The 24,813-nt window shown below is 40.1% G+C and overlaps 3 protein-coding genes across 7 annotated transcripts; 2 read left to right on the top strand and 1 right to left on the bottom strand.

Moving 5' to 3' along the window:
- The first annotated feature begins 255 nt into the window (after positions 1-255).
- On the top strand, positions 256-7,475 carry TMEM221 (transmembrane protein 221). 3 transcript variants are annotated; one of them, XM_072155892.1, is made up of 4 exons: positions 256-480; positions 1,090-1,423; positions 4,190-4,275; positions 4,470-7,475. In XM_072155892.1, exons 2-4 carry the CDS (start codon positions 1,137-1,139, stop codon positions 5,033-5,035), a joined length of 939 nt encoding a protein of 312 aa, XP_072011993.1. In that variant the 5' UTR covers positions 256-480; positions 1,090-1,136; the 3' UTR covers positions 5,036-7,475. The 3 variants fall into 3 exon arrangements, with proteins under 3 accessions (XP_072011993.1, XP_072012004.1, XP_072011983.1); XM_072155903.1 differs by having other exon boundaries at positions 256-1,423; positions 4,470-5,029; positions 5,110-7,475; XM_072155882.1 differs by having other exon boundaries at positions 256-1,423.
- A 295-nt stretch (positions 7,476-7,770) lies between these two features.
- Positions 7,771-13,119, bottom strand: BORCS8 (BLOC-1 related complex subunit 8). Of its 3 annotated transcripts, none has more exons than XM_072155937.1 (4): positions 12,908-13,119; positions 10,825-10,937; positions 9,833-9,897; positions 7,771-8,641 (listed from the first exon to the last, which is right to left on the bottom strand). In XM_072155937.1, the coding sequence occupies exons 2-4, from the start codon at positions 10,912-10,914 to the stop codon at positions 8,530-8,532; spliced, it is 267 nt and encodes an 88-aa protein (XP_072012038.1). In that variant the 5' UTR covers positions 10,915-10,937; positions 12,908-13,119; the 3' UTR covers positions 7,771-8,529. The 3 variants fall into 3 exon arrangements, with proteins under 3 accessions (XP_072012038.1, XP_072012029.1, XP_072012046.1); XM_072155928.1 differs by having other exon boundaries at positions 12,898-13,117; XM_072155945.1 differs by lacking the exon at positions 12,908-13,119 and adding an exon at positions 12,434-12,731.
- Positions 13,098-24,343, top strand: RFXANK (regulatory factor X associated ankyrin containing protein). The gene is made up of 9 exons (XM_072155914.1): positions 13,098-13,257; positions 14,066-14,194; positions 17,207-17,287; positions 19,042-19,107; positions 19,195-19,295; positions 21,001-21,126; positions 21,485-21,551; positions 22,132-22,212; positions 24,151-24,343. The coding sequence occupies exons 2-9, from the start codon at positions 14,068-14,070 to the stop codon at positions 24,201-24,203; spliced, it is 702 nt and encodes a 233-aa protein (XP_072012015.1). The 5' UTR covers positions 13,098-13,257; positions 14,066-14,067; the 3' UTR covers positions 24,204-24,343.
- The last annotated feature ends 470 nt before the right edge of the window (positions 24,344-24,813 follow it).

Raw genomic sequence — 24,813 nt, 5'->3', positions numbered from 1 at the left:
ATACATGGAATGCAATACATTAATTTCAGTCCACATTGATTTATTTTTAGTAAACATCTATTTACTGACAGATTTCTGGAATCTAAGCAGAAAATTCTAAGGAACAATCCTATATTTTACATAATGCGGTGCACCTAATATTTCAATAATGAACTGACAAGGGTCCTCATTCTGATTAGTGATAGCTTCCCCCTCTTAGCACAATGATTTCTAGTTGGGGAAGAGGTTAAAGAGACGGTTGAAATTCCCGCCCATGCCCCCTCCTTCTGTGCCTGGACCAAACAATTCAGAGATTCCTTCTTTTATCCTGTTGGAAACCCCAGAGTTTCCAAGAATCTGGGAAAGGAGGCAATCTTTTCAGAACTCTCTCTCTTTTTGTCCAAATTTTATATAATTTTCTGTCTATAAACGGTCAATGTCAGGAGCTCAACTTCAGGAGTCCATCAAGAGGTTAACTGGCAGGTTCTTTTCAGGAGTAAGGTAAAAGATAAGGAGGCACAACAGGTTCTAAGTGAGTCTTTAGTGATATTTGTACAATGTTTAAAGGATTTTCTGTCTTTTTAGAAGTTTTAATGTTAGAATATTTCTGGCTGCAGTTGGAGAGTAAAAAGTGTTGAATGTGTGCTGTGTGGTTATATACTATAGGTAGGGATTTTTTTTTATCTTACCCAATATATTGATTTTGTATATCAGATTTGCTTGTGTAAGAATTGGTTGTATTTTAATACTTTTTGACTGTATTTTTAAAGTACAACAGTAAATATGAAGTAACAGTTTTATATTTCTAAATCACTAAGTGCATGCCAAAGGCTTGAAGACACTATAATCTTGATTGACTTGGATGTTTTGCTTAGTGTAGCAATATAGTTGTGTACATTGTGCTGCAGATATGTGTATGACTGGGCACAGTAATGACTTTTACGGTTGTTACTGCTGTCTGTTTTGTAGTATAAGATAGTATAAGAAACTACATATGACTATTTAGCTATTGTGCACTGTGCAGTAGTATTTTATAATCAGAGATCATAGTGTACGTGGTAAAATCTCCTAACAGAGTAAGTGGTCCATTGTTCTATTTTACGTTAATAGGGAGAAAAATTTGCATATTCTCTGCCTTCTTCTGAAAAGAGACTAAAATGACTTCTCACTACAGCCATCAGTCTATTATAGTCCTTGCTCTTTTTGGCATTTTGGCTGCCATCATGGCCTCCCTTTCAGTTATCCTAATCTTTCAAGTTCAAACTGCCACTAAACAAGGAGAACTCACAGCAGGCCTGGGCCCTGCCGCAGGTCGGATCTTGCTGCCGGCTTCAGCAGTTCTGGCAGCCCTCTGTCTTGCACTTAATACCAGTTGCCTCTTGCTGTGTCTACTCCACTCCTACTTCACTGCTGAGGTTTGTCGGGAGGACCCAGATTCCAGGAGGTGAGTAGAAAGAGGTTGATACTCTTATACACTAACATTTAAAATGCACAAATGGTCTTCGATGATTTGCACATTGCAGTGCAATCTTACAGAGGTTACAAAGTTTCTACAATGTCCTGTCAATGACATATTGGAATGAGATTGATATATGCAAAAATAAGGCAAATGATTAAGCTGACAGTGACCAGAAAAAATGGGCACCACCAGTTCTCCTTACATACCTTTATGTGGAAGCAGTCACTAAGATTCAGTATTTTTCCCTTTGTAACAGAGCTTTTATCAGCTACTATAGAATCAAGGGTACAAAAGTAATGTTACATTTTCCCAGTATGGTATATGGTGGCCTCCATCAGCCCTCTCATTACATGTAGCTCACACTCTAACCATGCATTTTAAGAGCCTGCTCTTTGCCTCAAAAGTCTCTGCCCCAGTTTTCAGATGCCCGCTCTTTGTTTGGAGCAGCTCCTGAAAACAATGCCCCAGCATGGAGCCGCTTCCAGCTTGTTAAACTCCACATGAACATTAACTCCACACAAGCAACAGTAGAGGAAAGTCCTGGCAAAGACAATTTTAAAGAAATTACCTACTACTGTCTTAAAAATATGAAAAAGGCCATAAAAACAAACTCACAAATGCTGTATCTCACAGAAATGATCATTTCTTATATTTCCAGACTTTCTGGTGTGATAACTCATGTGGGCCTTTTTACAGTGAACTCACGTGGCGGCATTAAAAATTCAGAAACTAAAACAGTCTCCTGTTCCCCAAAATATTCACTAGTTTATCATACCAAACAGCCCCCTCATGGTTGTTTTATACACAGCCCCCATTGCATTAATTATGAACAGCCTTATGTGGGCCCCCACAGCAGGTCTGGGCCCCAGAACTTGCCCAGGTATTCCGAATGCGGATGTCGGCCCTGATGTAAACAAGCTGAACTACTGATTCCTGCAGTGGCCTCCAATGGGCCCTGCTGCAAACTTTGGATTTCTCAAATGACTAAACTCTAACCCATGTCCACATAACTGAAGTTATATACAACACAATATAACTACAAGTAAAGCAAACTTGTTGTAGCATGAGATGGACTCTACAAACCACACAAGAGGCTCAGGTAGTGCAGCTAATCCAGGATGGCACATCAATGCTAACTGTGGCCAGAAGGTTTGCTTTGTCTGTTTGGTAGTGTCCAGAGGCTGGAGGTGCTACCAGGAGGCAAGCCAGTACACCAGGAGACATGGAGGGGCCACAGGAGGGCAACAACCCAGCATCAGGACACCTCAACACTGTACAGAAGGCTTTGCTTTTCCCAGAAAACACCACAGATGATAGCAGGTTCACACGGAGCACACATGACAGAAGTGAAAGAGTCAGGAGACGTTGTGGAGAGGGATTCAGCAAAACCAGTTTGACAGCGAGTCAGAAATGGTGTGGGGTGGCATTCCTTTGGAGGGCCGCATAGCCCTCCATGTGGTCAGAGGTAGCCTGACTGCCATTAGGTACCAAGAGGAGATCCTCAGACCCAATTTGTGAAACCAATTTCTGTTGTTGTTGGCCCTAGGTTCCTTCTAATGCAGGGCAATTCTAGACCTAGTGTTGCTAGAGTGTGTCAGCAGTTCCTGCAACATGAAGGCTTTGAAGCTATGGACTGGCCTGCTCATTCTCCAGACCTGAATCCGATTGAACACATCTGGGACATCATGTCTCGCTCCATCCACCAATGTCACATGACCACAGACTGTCCAGGAGTTGGCGGTTGCTTTAGTCCAGGTCTGGGAGGGCAATCTCATCAGGAGTATTCCGGGGTGTTGTAGGGAGGTCATACATGCACGTGGAGGCCACACATAATGCAGAGCCTCATTTTGAATTGTTTTAAGGACATTAGATCAAAGCTGGATCTTTAAGTTTGTGGGTGACTCCAAATCCAGGCATCCATTGGTTAATAAATTTGATTTTCAGTGAGAATTTTTTTGTTATTTTGTTGTCAGCAAATTCAACTTTGTACAGAACAAAGCATTCAATGAGAATATTGTTTTCATTGAGATCTAGGATGTGTTGTTTGAATGTTCACACTATTTTTTTTGTATATGTACATGCCTCATATGTACCCTACATATAGCAGTTATAGCACAATGCACTGCATACCAGGACTGCCATCAGACTGACACAGCTGTCACTTACTGCTTAAATCAGCCGTAGCTGAGCCCCTTCTGTGCTAGCCTGGTCCATGCTTGTAGGCTCCTCACAAGAGACAAATCTTCTCCAACAAGTATAGAACATCATGATGTCTTCTCCAGGCAATTAATTATTGCTGCATTCTCAGCTTCTTGCATCTCCACACTGCAACCCTAAAAATTCCATTTACATACATTTTGGTGTCCCCTGGTTTAGAGCTATACCCCAAAATAATACATACTCCTCCTGTACTCCCACAGCTTCCTCTTCACTTGAGCTTCTAATAGAAAACACTGCTTGTGAAATCACATCATCACGCTGCCTGTGTACTAGAGAAGATGATGACAAAGCCATCTCTGCCTGTTCCTTTCCCATAATCAACTGTATGTACATCATAAAAACAGATGTAATATTTTACCAGAGTAGTGTGAACTTAAAAGTAAAGGCAATCTACTGCAGCAATGTGGTGATAGATAACATGCCAGCAAGATAAAGCGAAAAGACTTTTGGGAGTGTAGATGCTCCACTAAATCTGGCATATTTCACATTGTTTCCTTCTGATCACAAAATAATTTTTTCTTTTCTTTTTAGATGTGAATGGTTTCTTCTAGATAATCGGAGTATACGTCAATCTGCAGTCTGCCTTTTCTGCCTTGGACTCTCATTGTATTTGGCAGGTAAGTCATTACAAAGTTGGTTTCAAGCATTTAAACATTGTCCATGGACACACATCATAAACTGGCACTTGAACTGGACATGCAGCAAACAAAGTTCTATCTTCCATAAAACTAGCTTTATATTGTCCAATAGCTTACTTCCACATTACTGTCCCTATATATAACCTGTCTTTTTTGTCTTGTCTTCTCTGCAGCACTCTCACTATACATGTTGATCTTATTTGAGATTGAAACAGGAATAGCCAGCTCCTGTATTCTAAGTATGGGCTCTATTTTCATGATAGTCACAGTGGCTCATACCCTACACAAAGCCTCACATGTCACCTGCCAGAACCATGAGCAGGCAGCAAGTACCCTTTATGAAAATGATTCAGCCCATGAAACAGACCTTAATGAGTCCACACCATCCTCTGACCTCCATAACGATAAAGACATGACGCCTGTGCGGCCACATCCAGAGATACATCGGGAATTTTCCTACCCTCCATACCTTCAGCAGCAACAACAGCTGCAGCAACTGAAACCGCAAACACTTTCTCCTCTATTCAATAATGCACAGTGTGTAGTGAAACAGAGTGAGAGCATGTGCAACAGCAACAGGGATGAGCGCTACAACATTCCCAGAATGCAACGGACACTTTCTGTTGAGTCCGGACTCACACAACCAAACTCTAGACCCTGGAATGGCGGAACGCAAGAGATGAGGACAATGGTACTAAGGAAACCAGGAGTAATCGGCAAGGACTCTACATTGGTATAAAATCTTTACTCCATTGTCAATCATTGTTGGAATGTAATGCATACTTCATGTAATGTAATACATTTCTATTTTAGTGAACTTGATCAAATCAGTAGTCACGACTTGCTGTACACGTATCCTAGACCCAAACCCAAAAACTGCAGAATTGAACTTCAGATTGGTTGCTCCTTATTTGGGACGGCAAGTCCAAACACAAGAAGACAGTGTGTCGGAACAAATTACTTTGTGTGCAACTGCTCTAAAGCTGTGAAGATGTTAAACCAAAGACATTGTGGATAAAGCTAGAAAAAAAAAACGAGATATAGGACTGTATGTCTCTATTACTACAGTAGTGGCCTATAGTAGTGTGGCTGTGATAACGAGAGAGAAGAAAAGAGACTACCATTCTCAGTGTTAACATAATTTCTGGCAGGTAAAAATGTTTATCATCAGTAAGGGTGGAAGGGGTCACCGCCATGTGAATGCACCCTAAATCTGTAAATAATTATGCAGAATAAACGATGAAGCAGCAAACGATACTGGCTTTATTCCACCGTGAAAAAACTGCAACGTTTCACCTTATCAATAAAGGCATTTTCAATAATTATGTGTGTACCTGAGGAAAATAACATAGTTGCTGATCATTAATGTGCGACATCCAACACCACCACCAATCAGCAGAGCTGGTTTATCACTATAATATGGTTAGAGCAAGAAGCAGACAGCTCTGTTTGCTCAGTCATGTGCAGCTCACACTTACCCCACCAACACAATCACCTAGTAATGACTAGAGATCAGCAGACCCAAATTTATTGCTGGATTGGTTGCCAATCAAGCAATGTGTCCAGGTCGCACCCAAAACCGAAGTTTGGGTCCACTCATCTCTAGTAATGATGAATCTTATGGATCAGTAGTTACCAGTAGTAAAATTGCTATATGCTATATAATTAGCATAGCCATATGGCTTCATCCTGCAGCCTAGCCACTAGCTGGCTACCTGAAATCTACACCATGTTCATAGTGACTGCACTTTCAACATATCTGCAGAGCAAGGCCGGCTGCGTACAAACACGTGCAGCCCATGGAAATAAGACGCTTTTCCTTGCAAGAATCCGCAGTCCGCACTGTCGGGCCAGTACTTTAAGAACTGTTATAGTGCAGTTTGTTCTGTATTTCAAAGCGCATTCCAAATACCATGTGTGAACACAGCCTGAAATAAAGTGCTTCAGTAAGCTGATTGGTGATTCAAACACTGCATATAAACCTCACATTTATCAGTTGTATCGCTTGTTTGTAGTTCAGTCCCATTCTAGTGAATGTGGCTTAGCTGCAATATCAAGCACTGCCACTATACAGCCAATTATTTGATAAACAGTGCTTTCTCTTCTAATAGTCAATCTGAGGGTATTAACCCCAAGCATAGGTGATCAAGATCCTGGAAATCATGTAATGATATGTGAATAACATTTAAAAATAACTGTACAAAGAACCAGTCAGACATACTGGAGACAATGTAGTGAGGTGCAATTAGATCATAAACTCTAAATAGGTTGGTTACATGAAGGCCTCTTTCCTAGGATGTTGTATATCGTATTTTTTACCATCAGCTCTTATTTTTGTAAAGCACATTGTTTCATGACAGTTGTTAAAATAAAATGTATTTTATTGGAGTGAAAAGAAAACTTTTTACTGAGAAAGACATAACCATAAAATCTTACAGGTCTTTTCCATCAGCAGATAATCGCTCAGGCAAACAAACAACTACAAATACAATGCTTGCCGATTGTGTTAAAAATTAATGTGAGGATCCTGTTACCATGAAAATACAGTGTAATCTGAAGGCAGCATGTTATAGAGCAGGAGCTTGGTTTACTGATCTATAAGTTTACGTACCGTATTTTTGTACTGAAGGCGCACCATTAATTAATGCCTGCTAAAACGTCTAGGTTCATATATAAAGCACACTGGATTATAAGGCGCACCTGATTATAAGGATGAGTGACCAGCAGGTGGCAGACCTGTGCACAGTTCAAGGCAGCTGTTGTCTGTTAGTATGGTTCATATATAATGCGCCTTTTGTGTGGCTTATAGTCCGAAAAATACAGTAATATGCAATTTATTAACTGCATCACATTCTATCCTTAGTAGTTACGGCAGGAGAGCATCACCCATTGTCTTCTCTTTATGGACAGTAACACATGCAGGTCACTGAGTTTTGTGGGAAAGGAGTTCTGTGTATCCTCCTGCTTTATAACATTAGGCATGTAAATTACACTGAGTTACCATGGTATCAGGTTCTTTAATATAAAGACAAAATTAATCACTGACTGTTATAACACTTCAATGCTATCCACTATGTACTGTAACTTTACTAAACATGTAGCTAAATGATGAATTAGAGCAACTATTGATGGCATTATGGCAAAATTTGTATTTAATATTCTTTGCAATCTACTGGGAAGCTGGAGAAAAAATGAGAAATGCAGTGACGATGACAAAAAAAGAAAACAAAAAAACACATAGTTGTACCATCTTTTTTATGGGCTTTGCTACTATTCTTTCCCTGTGTGGCCCAAATGACAGCTCTCATTTATTGTTGAGGTCAGTATGATCATAGAGATGTAAATTTTATGTGAGTCTGAATAGTAAAATTATTATAAAACTAAAAACTTTGCATTGCCAAATTCTGACACCCATAAATTATCACTGTACATATCAGTGATACCTTTTGATTTCAATATATGTATATTATGCTCTTATTTGATAACATTTGATCACTTTTTATTAAAATTTTGATGATAGATTTACTTTAAACAAAGTGTCAATTTGAACATTTGGAGGAGTTTTTGCTTTGGTTCCGCATTCACAATAAGTACATGAGCCTTCTCCATACATCCTTGGGCCAAATGACATCTCTGTTAGGTCTTAAGTTATTGCGAGCCAAATCCATGGCTTTAAAGCGAACCTGTTACCAGGAATGTGATATGTAGGTGGTGACAGGAAAAGGGCAGGGAGCAGGATAAGTCATAACTCTGCTGCTACAGCTCATCCTATGCATCAGAGCTCACACATGTAAACAAAGAATCACAGAAAGATTGCACACAGCACAAAAGTAAGTAACAGGAGTGCCGAGTCACTTCATTATTCAGGGATAGTTATTAAGGCAGTAAAATCAGAAGGGCAACATGTGGCCACCTCTTTTAAGTGGAAGGAAGTCTATATAATCTATTTCTCATAACCACTTGTAACCTTTTTCAAAATGTGCAGAAACAAAATTTAAATTAAAAAAAAGTGTGAAAGCAACAAAAGTCATATAAAACAACTTAAGTCCTCACAGAAAAAGACATTGTAACATCTTGTTTTGGAACAATTGCACATAAATGGCGAATTATTTCCATAATAGTAGAATGACAAGTCCACAACACGTGTACAGGAAGTTAGTCTGAGCACTGGGTGTCCTTTGGCTGTCCTCTGATTCTGTGCAGGAAGGCTGCAGTGCTACCAGTATGTGTGTGCTACCTCCGGCTTTGGACCGTATTCAGCTGATGCTTTAGGTTAATAGCTTGCTTAAGGAGGCCGTCAATGCTCTTGAAGTGCACACTGCTGAACGTCATACTCTTAACAGCACTAGTGGAAAAGATAAAACATGACAATTTTTGTGACAGATTGCCCACTTTAAAGCATTTGCACCAGTTTTCTGTCTGATTTTGTAATAGAAAGAACGTGCAAACTGGTTGCACATGTATTTTGGTGCGGCTGCACGGTGTCCAAAAAATATGCACCAAAAGAGTGTGTTAGTTCTTAGTAAGATGGGCCACAATTCTGCAGCATGAAAAAAAAAAAAAAGTGCACACTTCCAAAACAGTGCAGGGGGGACACTTTTTTTTTTTTTTTTTTTAAATTGTTTTTCATGAGTGCATGATGGGGTTGTATCTTTCTATTACACTATTTTAGAGTAAATATAACATAACAGTACACATTTTTTTAAAGGGTTTATCCAGGTCTTAAAAATTACTGAGGGCTGGGGAGGGCTATTTAAAAATAATAAACGTACTTATGTACCTACCTCGTCCGGCGCCGCCGATGTCCCGCGCCGCGGCCGGTCTCCTCTGTGCGCCGGTTTCATTACAAGGGTGCACAGGGAGCGTCCGGAAGCTCCCATTCGACACCCTCTCCCAGTGCTTACAATGCTGAGAGATAGTGACGCATGGAAGAAACCGGCCACCACAGCGCGGACTGGAAGTTCCCTGTACACAGCTTCTGTGCCCCTGTAAACAAACAGGGGCACGGATCGAAGGGACCGTGGCGCGGGACATCGGCCGCGCCAGAGGAGGTAAGTACATGTTTAACTGTTTCCTAAGGAATTTATCCACTTATTTTTTTATTTAATTTATTTTTATTTTTCCACGTTTGCACAAAAATATTTTTTAACCTGTTATATTGCCTTATAGCTTTTACTATTCTCTAAAGTACATAATGGGACACCTACAAACTGCTGAAAGGGAAAGGTCTTAAACCCCATGTGTTAGTGTACCTTCAGGTGTTAAATACATTGTAAGCACAATTTAATGACATTTACAATATGTTAACACAGCCAGGAATTTCCCATTTATGCCACCTCCACACCAAGTGTGTGTGTAGTGGAGAGTGAAGGAGGGACCACCCAGGGGTTCAGTGGCCCGCAGGGAAGGCGTTCCAGCTGTATGGGTATTCATTTTCAAAAGACGTCGCTGTAGATTGGGGACCTGCACCTCCTGATATCAATAAACAGTGGGCGATCAGACTTGATGTAGAGTCTGAGAACCAAGTAACACGTACCTACATGCATACTCCACAGTATATATAGATCCTTGACTTTGTTCTTCCCAGTTTTGCATATCTGCCTATAACACAAAGAACAGAGTTGTTAAGTTAAAAAAATACTCCAAACATAGCATTTCAAATGATTCTTCAAGATAATGCCAGGAATGTTCAGATAAGGAATAAGGACAGTTTGGCAGTAAATTACTTGTATTCCCCATTGTTTAGAAGTTTCCCCATCTGTAGGTTCTCTCACTAAGGCCCCTTTCACACAGCGGTTGTGAGGATGTATATCCCTATAGAGGGTTATGGCACATGTGCCAATGTATTACACAATGCACAGGAAAAAGATATTTTCCCGTGTTTATGCCATATAGGCCTATGGAGAGGGGAGGATTGAGCAGATCTCATCCCTCCTCCTCTCCAGCACTCTGCCTGGTAGAGCATTTGGCAGTAGACTCACTGGTGTAAAGAAGGCTAAGTTGAGAGCTGATGCCAAGATGTGTGCCGTAGACAATGTATAAAGCAAAAAGAATTTACTACCTATTTAGAAGCAGCACCACATAGAAAATGACCATAGAGCCCAGTAGTTGTTTTAGTGTAACAAATTGCGCTAAAAGGTTCCCTTTAAATGATAATAAATAATAATAATAAAAAAATAATAATAAGACATTATTTTAAGTATTATTTTTAAAAAAATTTGAGGCACAGGCACCTTATTAGAGTCCAGTTTAAGCTTGTGTGCACTTTGTGGACGGCAACCAATGGGAACATGCTCCCTTGTTTGTGGCCCGTCTGAGCAGCACTCCCCTTTGGAAGTCAACAAAAAATGACTCCCTAGGCAGCAATAGGACCTGCTCTATAGTTTGTGGCATGAGCAGTCGGGTCGGTCACGATGCAGCGCATGCACCGTAGAGTGACTGAGCTCAATAAGGATGTGAGTTAGTTCGAAAAAAAACTGACTAGCTCACAGTCAAAATAAATGTGTGCCTTATGGTCAATTAACTCACCTTGTGCTGAGCTAGTTCTGGAAGAGACCTACGGACATGTTCTTGAAGCCTATATAAAGCCACAGAAGGCTCATTGGCAAGGACATACATGCTCTCTGTGAACTTGTCTGTTACTAGAGGGAAACAAAAACACATGTATGTTATTTTAATGTCATCATGTGCAATACCAGCAAGAAACCTTATATATACAGACAGGGGTAACCACTCCTTTACGCCGACTCAAGGACACCCAACTCCTAGTTATAGATACTGATACCTAGTTACAGATACTGATCATTTACTGGACCTTAGCCCCAGACTGCAATAGTTATCAAAGGTATCTGCAATGAAGCTTTATTGTCAATCCTTGTTCCTATGACAACCTAAAATTTTTAAAATCCAATTGTCACAAAGTCAAAAAATTTTTTTTGGCATGAAAGATATCAATTTATTGATGGTTAAAAAAAAAGACACCACATATATTTTGACATAATAAGCAAGTACAATTTAAGTAACCATTTCCTAACAGTACAAACTGTTCCACATGGTTACAGAGATATTGTATAAACAGCATATTTGACTTTCATTTATAATACTGGACAAAAGATAAATAAAGGGGTAAGGGTAAGAAAGAAGGGAAGGAACAATAAACCTCCATGCAAAGTGAGATATAATATTGCATGTTAGGACAATGGGAGAGGATAGCCTGGGCAGGCACACCTTCTTAAAGAGGACCTGTCACCTGTCAATTTTCGGCATTACTAAAGTAAGCAGCTCCTAGTGCTTGAACAAACGCCCGCTTGCTCCATAGGCCGGCAGTGACTGCCGCGCACTAGGCGGCAGTCACTGCCCCTAGCCACGCCCCAACCCCGCCCCCTCATGAATACGTCGGACAGCTTTGCGAGCTGTCCGACAATTACACTGTACCCCGCCACAGTGTTAGATAGCGTTACCGGAGGTTTTCGGTAACGCTATCACTCTAACACTGGGGCGTTTGATCGAGCACTAGGAGCTGCTTACTTTAGTAAGCAGTTCCTAGTGCCGATAAATTGGGTGACAAGTCCTCTTTAAACCTGTCTGTGGTATCAGTTCTGATGGCATTAGGTTCTTCACATAGCAAAATATTGTTAATTTTCTCCACAAAGACGCTATGTGGTTGTGTGTTGCTAATTGGATAAACTGGCCTAACTTATACATGGTGCAAGGGACCGATTCCGCCTCAAAGAAATCTTTTTGACTGGAGTTTCACTTACAAAATATACCTGTCCCAATTTGGTTATTTCCACAAATGCAAAATTGTGAATTATATGCAGAACAAAAAAAAACATTTTGTAATTTAATGTAATTACAAACCAAGTGTTTTAAAGATATATTTATAACCTGCCTCCATCAGTTCTTAAAGGGGCTTGGTAAGAAACCAATCTTGTACGTAACCTAGGGACTGCCTGTATATACACAGAGCCATAAATGCCTGGGATAGTACAGTCACAGGATTGGAGATGCTAATCCAGTGGTTAACCAATCAAACAGGGTCGGTAGTGACCGCATCATCTGTACAATTGGACGAAATCATCAGGTTCTGCGCAGCTTACATGTCATCCAAAGGCCAATATTTTATGTGTATTAGTACCTGACGCCTTTTACGCGGAGTGTTGTATTGCCCATGTCTAGGAGAGAAAAGTATAACCCCAAGGTAGTTCTAGTAGATGGTTTAGGCACCCTGAGGAGGAGGCTTCCCTTAGATGCTCTTTGGTTTCAGCTTTAGTTACATATCCTGTGGAAATCAGCCTCGCAGTCAACACTCGGGTGTTCGTTCAGGGTTGCTGATGAGAAAATGCTGCTGGCAGGGAGCCAGATAATGTGAATAAGCTTCTATAAACGCCTTCGCCGTGTGGAACCGTCATATCTGATAAAGGAGATGATCCGCCCCGAAACCATCATCACTTTAATGAAGCAATAACCATAGAGAGTCTTTACAAGAGTATTACACAGCGTGCCAGTATTCAGCCAGGGACATATATATAAAACATATATATAATAACACTAGCATCACTGAACTATAGGGACTTAGAACGCAGGTTCCTTCGTCATTACCTTTCTTCACCTTTATCTGCATCTCCTGCTCCTCCATGTCCAGCACAGAACCGGCTCCGGTCCCTGACTACTCCGGACTCCGTAATGCAAGTACAGCCGCACTACTATCCCAGCAGTGTACAGCCGGAGTAGGTCACATGACTACCCTGCGCGAATCACAGCACAAACTGTACGATCGACCAACGAAATGGTGCGTGATGCGGTCCAATAGGAGGGCACATCACATCCAAGCACCCGGAAGTGTGTGCGACTTGTCTGCGAGGAATCTGGCCTGATTAACTCTTGCCATGCCGCAGAGCAAGAGGGGGGTGCGCCTTTAAGAACCTGGATAGGACTGAAGGTGACCATTGCAGGAGTCTGGTGGGTATCACTGATAATGGAGTATGCACTGGGATGCTTGTAGCTGGCTTATTACATGGACACTAGCTCCATCAGTATTTCTAAGGGACTGAAGTCATGCTATTGTTCACTGGTATCAGCCATGCCAATATTGTGAGGCAGAGCTTTTGTGAGACTTTGCATTCCATATTACAATTTCCCCCAAATTGGGTTCACATTTGTGTTTATGTGTCTGTTCTTCTTTTGTTTACATAAACATAAAATGAAAAAAAAAAAGGTCTGTGCTGGATCTGTCTCATGATAGACACCAGCAGAATTTCACAGACCACACTTTGATTGGGCTGGAAGCAATAGCACTGTTTGGTGAACTATTCCCCAATTTTTTGAGTGAATCTACAGCTAAGGCTCAGTTGTCACCTGGAATTGGCAGGTTCTGTCCCCCCTTTCCTGGTGAAATAGTGGAATAAATACTGCAGCAGCCAGTAAAACTTTTTCCCCTGCTGTTATAATGGAAGTGTAATGGAAACCCCCGATTCAGATGTGAACTGAACCTAAGGCTGCGTTCACACGTTCCGTCTCCATTGTGTTTGTGTCAGGATCGCATATGCATTTCGACATAAATGCATGTGATCGGTAATTACCACCCAGTGTTTTGCATGTAACCAATGCAAGATGCAACGTGCGATCACAGCCTTAGGCTCCCAATAAAGCTCATGCTGTAGATGTGAACATAACCTAGAAATAGACACTAAATGTAAGTGCGAGCGCTGATATATAAACTGTACTATTCTTTTACTTATTAAAAAATGTGATTTTCTTTTCCCCCCAGCAATGGCAGACCATATGGCAGATGCCACAGCTTGCTCCCCTATTGATGATGGAAGCATAATCATCCTAAATGTGTATACAGAACCCCAGAATGGCTCAGATACGGAGGAGGAAGCTGCCCAGTTAAATGGTAATCTGAAATTGTGTAACTGATACAAGAAATCTTTCATCAGAAGTTTCCCTGCTGATCCATCCAATCCAATCCAACTCCGACTTCTCAATTTCTCCTACTTCAACTCTACAGCTTCACCAAAATGGTCACTGACACCGATTCCACACTCCTGTTTTCCTGGTCACTCTAGCAGTGCTTAAGAGAACATGTAGACAAAGTGCAATTTATATTAATCCCAAATAAAAGTCTAGATCAGGGGCGCACAACCCACATCAGCACTTCTATAACTGAAAGAAGCGTTCATTGGTGCAGGGGGCCGGGTAGCAGTGAGTGCAGCTGTTAAAGCTTAACTGTAAAGTTACTGTACTTGACAAAATTGAGTTTTAGCATAGCTGGAGAGAGTCTTTGACATCAATTCCAACAATACCTGTATCATGCTTCTGGCTTCTTTCTATCCCGAGGTATAGGGCTAATAGATATATGAGGATATCTGTAATATCCTCACAGAATCAGTGTTACTGTTTGTACAGAGATCTAGTGCAGAGCCAAGCAGAGAAGATAGAGCACTGGATCTCTGCATCATACAGTAATCTCCTACATCACAAAGAAAAAGATATATTAAAACATGTCCAACTACACCATAAAACACCTACATAGGACTAAGAAGATGAACACATGATAGCATATACATAAACACACACTGAGGGTGCATCCATACCATACGTGGCAGTAAAGCATGTATTTACATTGCGGTAAAGCATGCATTTTGTAAGCACAATGTTAACACCTGTGTTAAGTGTTAATAAATGCATGTGTTAACAACATATTAACAAACACATGTTAAGATTGTGTTAACACATGCGTTTTGTAAATGCAATGTTAGTCATGTAATTAGGCAAATCTCTTCAGCTGTTTTGATAAGTTTTAAACCGCATGCGTTACTGCCACCTCTCTTGGAGGACCCTCTCCCTAAAAGACTGTATTCAATAAAAATTTTTTTTTTTAAACATTTTTTTGCCATTATCCTCTATGGAAGCTGCATCCTATCTCCTTTCCTTTACAAAGAGATCTGCTCAAAGAGGTTGCACTGCATATACCCTGTTGCTGTGTGTGCAGGATCTGATCCATTCATTAGAACTGGTGGAGAGCCTGAGTGCTGTCTTTATTTGTGCATTCACGCTTTCATACATTTACATTTCTTCCATATTCAAACTTTCAAACACAAACAGCTCTGCTACGTACTATTCCTGGTATGTAATTGGATGACCTAAAGCAGTGGTGGCGAACCTATGGCACGGGTGCCAGAGGTGGCACTCGGAGCCCTTTTTGTGGGCACCCGGGCCATCGCTCAAGCACACCAGACAGAACTCAAAGAATCTTCCTGCAGTTGCAAGCCACTTAAAAGATGCTGCATTCAGACATATTTTGATACTTCCTTCTATACTTAGAACTGTAGGAAGAGGGAGAATGAGTAGACAGGGCCAAATTATCTTTGGAGGACCTCCTGCTGTCCCCACGATTCTCTGTGTACAGAGGTGGATGGAAATTTTCCATCTTACTACTGTGTTGCTGTCCTCAGGAGGCCAATCTGATTGAAAGTTGTTGAAGAACAGGGAGCAATAACCTACTGCTTTCATTTTTGGTTGGCACCTCGCGATAAATAAGGGGGGGTTGGGTTGCAGTTTGGGCACTCGGCCGCTAAAAGGTTTGCCATCACTGACCTAAAGCATGTGATCAGTCTCACTGCTGGTCCTGGAGCTTTTCACATGCTGCCAGGACTGATATTGTCCTGCTACTTATAATGAGCGTGCATGTGCTAATAACCATTCCCAACAACACCCATCCACCCTCTTCTCCTCCGTCTAGCTATGGATTCCCATGGCAACCAACCAAAACAAGACAGTCAGAGAGACCCGGTAACTGCTAGCATCTAGCTTGCTAGCTGACAAGCTTCTACAAATAGCTAATGTGTGTAAATTAGAGAATTGCTTATTTTGGCTTGGTGCTGATCTAGCCAAAAGTTTTTATACTTTACAGTTGTACTTTAAGTTCTCACTGCTTACGGGTCCTCTCTTGCCGCTCCACTCTGTGTCGTGACAACTGACAATTATTGTATGCGTGGCCCCGGGGTCACAGAGTTGAGCGGCACGTAGGGATGAGAAGAATCTGCAGTGTGGTACAGGCAGCAAAAGAGTAGCCAGGAAAGAAGGGTATTTATTTATTTTCTTGGTCATTAATGGGGTCTGGAGTATCAGTGTCTGCATACATCTGAAGTACATGTTGTACTTCACCTTAGTGGTATATTTCGGTTGAAATGTTTTGCATTTATTTATGAAAAAATGTGTGATTTTCTTATTTATAAATGTTATGCTAATCATACAGATATTCTAACATTAGCCATTTGCCTGCTTTATGTTGACGTAATTTTTTAAAATTTTTATCATGATGTTAGGAGGCGTACAAATTAATCAGCAATTTTCCATATTTTCATGAAAACTTTAAGTTTAACTGTTGGTAACTGAATGGTTTTACTAAGGTTTTAGTTTAGAAAAAACTCAACTCCTAAATGAACATATTTTGTCTTAAAACGGAAACACAAAAGCAGAGCTTTTAATGATACCCTTATTACAGTACTACCGGCAGCTCAGCATGCCCTGGGCTGCCTGGGACTGCAGGAGGAGTCCTGGTGAACATTCTGGTGAACATTCTGGTGAACATTCTGGTGAACATTCTGGTGAACTCAGTTAGCATTGTTTCTATACCAGGTTATGGAATTTTATGGTTTGTTTCTTCTCAGGGTGCGTGAGTGCCATCTCTGCCATGTGTTCTGTAGGTTCGTTATCACTGTCCTTGGGGCTAATTGATTCTGGGCCCCTAGTGCAATTTTATCTAAAGGGCCCCAAAACCCCAGTTTCCCAATACCTAAAGTTGTCTATTTTTGAAAAACAACTTAATTGTGGTTATTATCTGTCTGACCTCATCTGTATAGCTAATGCAAGTGATCAAAATGGTTTACTTTTCTCTTCACAGTTGGTCCATTGAAATATTCCACAACCTTAACCAACAGACAGCGAGGGAACATGGTATCTGTATTACCAGCAACTCTGGACTGTGAGTTATTTTGTATTTATCCACAAACTGTATATATGGTTTATTCACTTAATATACAGTGAGATACAAAAATATTCATAGCCTTTGAAAGTCTCCTAATTTTTAAGCGCCCACAAATTAGATGAGTTTTATTGGTATTTTGTGTGATAATAGAGTAACACAAAGTATTTTAAATATTCAGAAAATAATACATATTTTTCTCTAAAATGCACAGTGAGGATGTGGCCAAAATATGGCGTGCATGTGCACAGATATGGCTAAATAAAACCGATTGGGGCATATTTATCGAGCACCAGTGTATGATTGCCCCGCAGCGGCATACATCAAGAGGCTTTTGGCGTAGAAAAAAACGCAGTTGGCAACTTTTCACATATGAACATGGTGCAGAGGCCCTGATAAATATACCCCATTGTGTCCAATTGCCTTTAGGAGTCACCTTATTGGTAAATAGACTAAATGTAATGTATTCTCCTTATAATTTCAGCTTTTTTTTTAAAGAAAAAACAAAAAAAAAACTCAGAACCTCAGGAATAATGGTTTAATAAAACCCCAAGCTCTGAACATTGAACAAGGAGCATTGTTCAATCCATCATTCATAAAAGGAAGGAGTATGGAACAACTGCTAACCTACTAAGTCATCTCCACCTAAACTGACAGCTTGGACATAAATAGAGAAAACTAAAATGTATCTTTTATGGAAGAAATCCAGCACTGTATATTGCCATGAACAAACCATCACCATCATTGTGAAGCATGTTGATCGCATCATCATGCTTGGGTGATACTTTGCTTCAGCAGGGACTGGGAAGTAGTCAGAGTTGATTGGAAGATGGATGGAAATAGTTTGCAAAATACTTGAGACCCAAAAAATTGTGTAATAGGAGGTGCAGAGTATGACTAGACAGTCTTATACTAGGGCAGATTTTTCATTCAGAATTAGACACTTTTATACATCTGGTGCAGAATAAGACTGTCTAATTCTGTACTGTCTAACCTTAGGACACTTTTTATAAATCTGCCCCTATGTTGCTCAATCACATACTATATAATTAAAATATTTTTAGTAGGGGGGATATAAGTGTGCAAGTGCAGGGAAATTAACAAATCTGCATTCAAAACAAAGCTTGTATACAAGTGTGCTACTATTTCTGGAAGCAAGTCTTTTGTCATTTTAAACTGGAGAAGAATATAGAAATAAAGGAATACAGACAGAGAAGACAACAGAATTCCTTTTGTTTGAGCAAACCCTTGAAATGGGATTGAAATGGGCAGGTTTTTTTTTTTTTTTTTAAACCACTTTCCAGCTGGTAAATGAAAGGAGTTGTCTGACATTGTAGATTTATCACACATAAAGACCCCTATTACTTTTTACTGCATAACTACAGTGAGGAGAACTATAACGGAAAAGTTCTGTACTTGGTTATTTCTCTAAGTTTCTCTGAGTTTTAAATGTAGTGAGACTGTTAAAGGGGTTGTCCACTTTCAGCAAATAATTGATATTGTTTGAGTAAAGAAAAGTTATGCAATATTCCAATATACTTTCTGTATCAATTCCTCACCGGTTTCTAGATCTGCTTGCTTTGCTTCTATAGAAAGCTTCTATGTTTACTTCCAGTGAATAGAATCTGTCCATGCTGATGTGATGTACAAGCATGTGCACAAATGGTCAGGCCCTTTCCATTCTACAGACCTTGTTTCCCATACTGTAACTATAGGGTATACTTTAATTCATGTTTTCTCTTGCCTCATCCCAGCCCTTTCTGTGCAGCAGCTTGCAGCTCAGGGAGAACTGACACAGTTAAAGGAATATCTACAAAAAGGTAATGTCTTGTAAAACCCTGTGACATCTGATGTCTGAATTATCCTGCCCAATTATGCTTTTTTTTAAGGAAGCTTTTAATTTCTAGATGATACATTTTTAAACCGACCAGATGAGCGAGGCTTTACTCCTTTAATGTGGGCGGCTGCCTTTGGTGAGATAGAGACTGTACGTTACCTCCTAGAAATGGTAAGTAAGACAGATTTTGTTTGTAGTTTGAGAGAAGCACCATCCAGAAACGGTGATAGTTGGTATATTTTTTGATATAGAAGTTTTCAAAAGGCTAATGTAACATTTTAACAAACTTCATAAATCCATAGTCCAATGTGTGTACACGATGAACAACAAGTTTCTGGGCATTTTGTGAGTTCATGTTCAAGAAATAATTTAAAAAAAAATCAACTTTAAAGAGGACCTGTCACCTATAAAAACGGCACTAAGAGCTGCATGCTAAAGTAAGCAGCTCCTAGTGCCGTTTTTATAGGTGACAGGTCCTCTTTAAAGGTAGTAAGTGTCTTTTTGTAACTCATATTCTGTCCTGCTATCTAACAGACATGATAGTGTCTAATGAGAGTAGGCAGGAGGCTGCACTGTAGGGAATTGCATGTCGCTGCGTTTTGTTTATGTACTGCAATAATTAAAGGAGTGAAGGGATAGAAAAAAAATGTTTTTCCTGGAGTGTCACTCTATATTATCGTGGTTATGCTTGGCACAGTAACTGGCAGTAAACTGGCAAATAAAAATCGACTTACATAAGCATACCAGGCATAGGATCATTTTAGTCTTGGGCTGCAGGACTAAAATTTATCAGATGTTTGCATAGACGTCTGCTCCAACCCTTCAAAAGGTTTCCTTGTACCTCCAACTCTGCTATGCAAAGCACCATAGAGCCTTTAGAGGGCGGTGACATGGTGAGTTTTTGGGGAGTGTAAGCAACTGTGAAAACATGTGTTTTGCAATGTGTTTAAAAACACACCAAAGTGGGTGCAAATAAAATTGTTATTCTGCTAGAAACAACATTTGTTTTACACTACCACAAGAAAGTGTAAAATCTACCTCCTGGATCAAATAATGTAAAGCAAACACACTTACATGCTGTTATGTGCCCCCTCTTGCAAGATCCAATCTTCTTTTAGCTTCTTATGCCCTTGTTTTTGCAATAAAAAGCTTGAAAATTATGCAAATGAGTTGGAGGGGCTCCAGAGTAAATTTAACCCAGAGCCCCTTAGGCTCATATGCATGATTTTAAGCCTTTACATGCGGAGCTAAAAGAAGAGTGAATCCTGACAGAGGGGGCACACACCAGGATGTAAGAGTACTCAGTTTACAGTCCCTGATCCTGATTGTAGACTTCCTTTTGCAGTGGGAACATGACTACCAATGCTTCTAGCCCAGCGAACCAATGGGAACCAGACCATAGCATGTACAGGCAGTCCCCGGGTTACGTACAAGATAGGTTCCATAGGTTTGTTCTTAAGTCGAAACTCTATACTTTATAATTGTAGATCCAGTGACAATTTGCCCCAGTGACAATTGGAGTTTCAACATTTTTTGCTGTAATTGGACCAAGGATTATCAATAAAGCTTCATTACAGACACTTTACAACTGATCATTGCACCCTGGGACTATAGTAAAGCATTCAGAAAGCTTCACCAAAGGTCATAGTGGGCAGAGGTGTCGGTCTTTTACTAGGGGTCGTCTGTAAGTTGGGTGTCCTTAACTAGGGGACCGCCTGTGGAAAGTCCAAAATAGGCTGTTGTTAAAGAGGTAAATATAATATGAATTAGATGATTAAATCAAAGATGAATTCATACAAAAATCTTGAAAAGCATTAGTAGAATGCACCTTGTCATTTTATGACTGTACAATAATTCCATAATTATGTGTCTGCAGGGAGCAGACCCTCACATCCTAGCCAAGGAACGAGAAAGTGCCTTGTCTCTAGCAAGCACTGGAGGATATTCTGATATTGTGACTCTACTCCTAAATAAGAAAGTGGATATTAATATTTATGACTGGGTAAGGCAATGTTAACATTGTTGCTTCATTCATTGTGAACAGTATTTAGTATTTCACCCCATTCAGATTTTTTTTCCAGCTTCCCAGTACATTGCATGAAATATTAAAAGGTGTTACTAGGACATATAATCTGCATCCCCATTATATGGCTCTGTAAATTAGAGGAAGTCTTGGGGAAGGCATCCTGAGAAGTCCATTGTCATTCACTGTAAAATAAGTTTGCATAGGGTACCCAGTGTTGCTAGCAGCTTGATTTCTATGATGCTTTACTTTGTTCTTTATGGCTTGATTATAGGTCTTGTAAAAAGGGAGACATTCCTGTAAACTACATGTGAATTGTTTTTTTTTTCTTTTGCAGAATGGGGGCACGCCATTATTGTATGCAGTGAGAGGGAATCATGTAAAATGTGTGGAGGTGTTGCTAGGTACGGTATTATTTTTCTCTTATCTTAAGGGGACTGCTTTAAAGAGCATCTACCACCAGGATGAATGCAAATGAGCCTGAGGTGTTAAGGAGCCTGAAGCCCCTTAGCCTCATTTGCATCGTCTTTTATCCTGGTGGTAGATGTCCTTTAAGTCATTTTATGTATAGTGTAATTATTTTGAGAGTGGCAAACATTTACATTCCTATTAGAAAATAGAATAAAATATGCCGCTCAGTATAATAATTTTGTTGTGTTTGGTTAAAACTTATAGCTACAATGAGCTAATTTTAAAATGACCTCCTTGTATTCCCTATTCTACTCCACTACAACAATTCTGGAGTGTTGTTACCAAGAGCTGAGTTTTCTACTATCCCTCTGTTATTCCTATTAGAAATGTAAATTTATAACTTTGGCTGTTATTTATTTTAATAAAAATAAAATAATAATAAAAGAATAAGAATCATTTTTAAAAAAAAGTGCAAAAACAGACACATTTCATCCTGCTTCCTTTTTTCAGTGCCACTTGTGTCTGAATTATTTAGCTTGATTTGTGCATTTGCTGTCCCTTGTATATATGCAGAGCGGGGAGCTGACTTAACTTTGGAGGCAGACTCTGGATACACCCCTATGGATCTTGCCGTTGCATTGGGACATAAAAAAGGTATACAAGACAGACCTATTGGCTTCTATTGTGGTTGTGGTTCAAATGGGAAATCATAGAACATGTTGTTTTTATGGTAACCAGAAAAGTAACCAGCAATTGAATAAGCCCATGAAAAATAATGGACTGGTTTGCCAACAGTAAATTAAAAAAAAAAAAAAAAAAACGCTGATGGCATGCATACCAGAAAGTGCAAGTCTGAGCAAGCTTAAAAGGAAACCATTTAATTTCATGCATTATGAACCAAACATACCTTGAGAATGCTGTAGCTACACTAATGCAGGCGCATATCTTGTTTAATCCCTGAGCTGAGTGGTTTTGCTGAAAAAACAATTATAACATTCAGGACCTTGGGAAAGCTGGATTGCTTCAGCCTGCAGATGATAAACACATCCCAAGGAGCTTTCTGAAATGTCCAGACAGGACTAATCAACCTAAGCTGGATCACTCATACACCGTAGCTGGGGGTTGGTGCAGCGATTGATTACTTCCGCCTATCAGGGACAACACAGTGAATATATAATTCTCAGGAGCATTACATACTTAATGTTAGAGGAGCAGCAACAGAGCTTCATTATCATCATTGGCAAAATCCCCCCCCCAAATTTTTGTACAGGAGGTTTTAATTTTTTTAAATGTATGAAAACATTATAAAACCTATATAAATTTGTTATCCCCGTAATCGTACCGACCCAAAGAATAAAGTAGACATGTCATTTGGGGAGCACAGTGAAATACTTAAAATCCAAGCCCAATACGGCACAAATGCGTTTTTTTACCAATTTCACTGCATTTGGAATTTTTTTCCCAGTACACGGCATGGAATATTAAAGGAGACCTGTCATCAGGTCTGTGCCACTAGTCCTGTCACTACTACCTGTTGGAGCAGCTCACAAGGATCCCATCCCAGCCTTTATCTAGTTATTTCATACATTAATCATTGTAAAATCATCTATTCTTTATCATGTATATGAGGCTGGTCACATGGTCAGAGGCAGTGATGTCACCGCTGTTACCCCTCCCCTCTCCTCCCCCTGCTCATGTCTGTGTGTAATGTATAGTAAATGCTGCATCCTCCTAATATACAGGTGAGAGACACAGACATCAGCTACACATGAATCTGACATGTTCTGCTGTAACATGGCTGCCTGGAGCTGCTGTATCTCTCCTATATACACACACATGCACACACAGGCTGCAGGGGGCGCCAGCACCAGGAAGCACATCATTATACAGCCTCACATCATTATACAGGCTGTCAGTCATGCACTGGGGGGTGTGGCTGTGCCTCCCACTCATGAATAGAGTGGACAGCTTGAATATGCTAATGCTTCATTGGACATTTCACAGGTCGTTTGCATACAGCTTTAGGACCTCATTGCTTAGGTTTACAGGCATGTAGAGGGACAATGAAGGGATAGAGGCAATGCTCTCTAATGGCAGTTTATGAAAATATATTTAGTTTAGGGGGGTTATTTTGCATGACGGGTTCTCTTTAAGTACCACCATTTTGAAGTGTAATTTGTTATGCTGAATGTGGGGAGTGAAAAATGAAAACGCAAAAACAAAAAAGGGCTGCGGCGGGAAGGGGTTAAGGCTAGATTCACACAACCATGCTGATATTTTCCTTCATTTTGTCATGGCATGAAGGCAGACTATCAATATACTCTTGCTTTAGAATTTTCGGTGCTGTTGCTACCCAGCTCATACTTGATAACTTTACCAAGCATCTGTATCCTTTTTTCTTTTTTGTCATTTGTCACCTGTTTTTTCATGTCTTTCTACTTTTCTAGTCCATACTGAACTTATATTCAGTCACCTATTTCTTCCTTTGTAGACTGACTTCAACTTTATGCAGTGCCCACTTGCCAAGGTCAATGCATTAATATACAACTGTTTTTATGTAAATTTAAAGATGTTTTTTTTATCTTCCTTCAGTTCAACAGGTAATTGAAAATCACATCCTGAAACTATTTCAGAGTCAGTCGTGATGGGAAGTAAGACGACTTGGAGGAGGTTTGATAGTTTACCTTCATATACTGAGGACAGGAGGACGTGGACAGTTTCTGTAATGCACAGTCAACAATACTAAATTCACTCCTGATTTATTGAACTTTAAGCTTCTTTTGCAGAGAGAAATACAACAGATGAATAGGAAAACACAATCTGTATATTCTGCTACAAGGAGCGGTAGCCAATCATTGCCATTTTCCTTTCTAAATGTGCCTTGCCCAGCCAGCATGGTTTAGGGCCTCTGTCAGTGTGAAATCAGGATCTCCAGCATTGATGAATCTGTAGGGTTTCAGCATCAGCAACACTTAACAATAACCATTCACCACATTGGTCATTTAGCAGGGTATGCCATAAATTTGTGATAAAGATCTGCACCTAAGAAGGACACAGCTTACAGACACATGCGTCGGGTTTGTTGGTACAAAGCCAACTCTGCTGCTTTCATAACTCCCCAAAAAATGCATTGGGAGAACTCCAGGATGGATCAATATGTACATATTAGCATAACATAAAATGCCCCACACCTGCAAACCGAGCATGCAGTGGTGATGTCACGTCGCTGACATGTGTCTGCTGCAGCTTAGCGCT

The sequence above is a fragment of the Engystomops pustulosus genome, chromosome 1 (assembly GCF_040894005.1).
Source record: "Engystomops pustulosus chromosome 1, aEngPut4.maternal, whole genome shotgun sequence".
NCBI lineage: Eukaryota > Metazoa > Chordata > Amphibia > Anura > Leptodactylidae > Engystomops > Engystomops pustulosus.
This window is presented reverse-complemented; position numbering and strand designations above follow the sequence as displayed.

Bases quoted from the DNA above. Each gene is read 5' to 3' on its own strand.
- TMEM221 (XM_072155892.1), top strand. From the start codon at position 1,137: ATGACTTCTCACTACAGCCATCAGTCTATTATAGTCCTTGCTCTTTTT. The intron at 1,424-4,189 runs GTGAGTAGAAAG...TTTTCTTTTTAG, and splicing joins GAGGACCCAGATTCCAGGAG to ATGTGAATGGTTTCTTCTAG. The intron at 4,276-4,469 runs GTAAGTCATTAC...TCTTCTCTGCAG, and splicing joins ACTCTCATTGTATTTGGCAG to CACTCTCACTATACATGTTG.
- BORCS8 (XM_072155928.1), bottom strand. From the start codon at position 12,934: ATGGAGGAGCAGGAGATGCAGATAAAGGTGAAGAAAG. The intron at 9,898-10,824 runs GTGAGTTAATTG...TTTGTGTTATAG, and splicing joins CAGAACTAGCTCAGCACAAG to GCAGATATGCAAAACTGGGA. The intron at 8,642-9,832 runs GTACGTGTTACT...CTTTTCCACTAG, and splicing joins ACTGTGGAGTATGCATGTAG to TGCTGTTAAGAGTATGACGT.
- RFXANK (XM_072155914.1), top strand. From the start codon at position 14,068: ATGGCAGACCATATGGCAGATGCCACAGCTTGCTCCCCTATTGATGAT. The intron at 19,296-21,000 runs GTAAGTAAGACA...ATGTGTCTGCAG, and splicing joins TACGTTACCTCCTAGAAATG to GGAGCAGACCCTCACATCCT. The intron at 21,552-22,131 runs GTACGGTATTAT...GTATATATGCAG, and splicing joins ATGTGTGGAGGTGTTGCTAG to AGCGGGGAGCTGACTTAACT.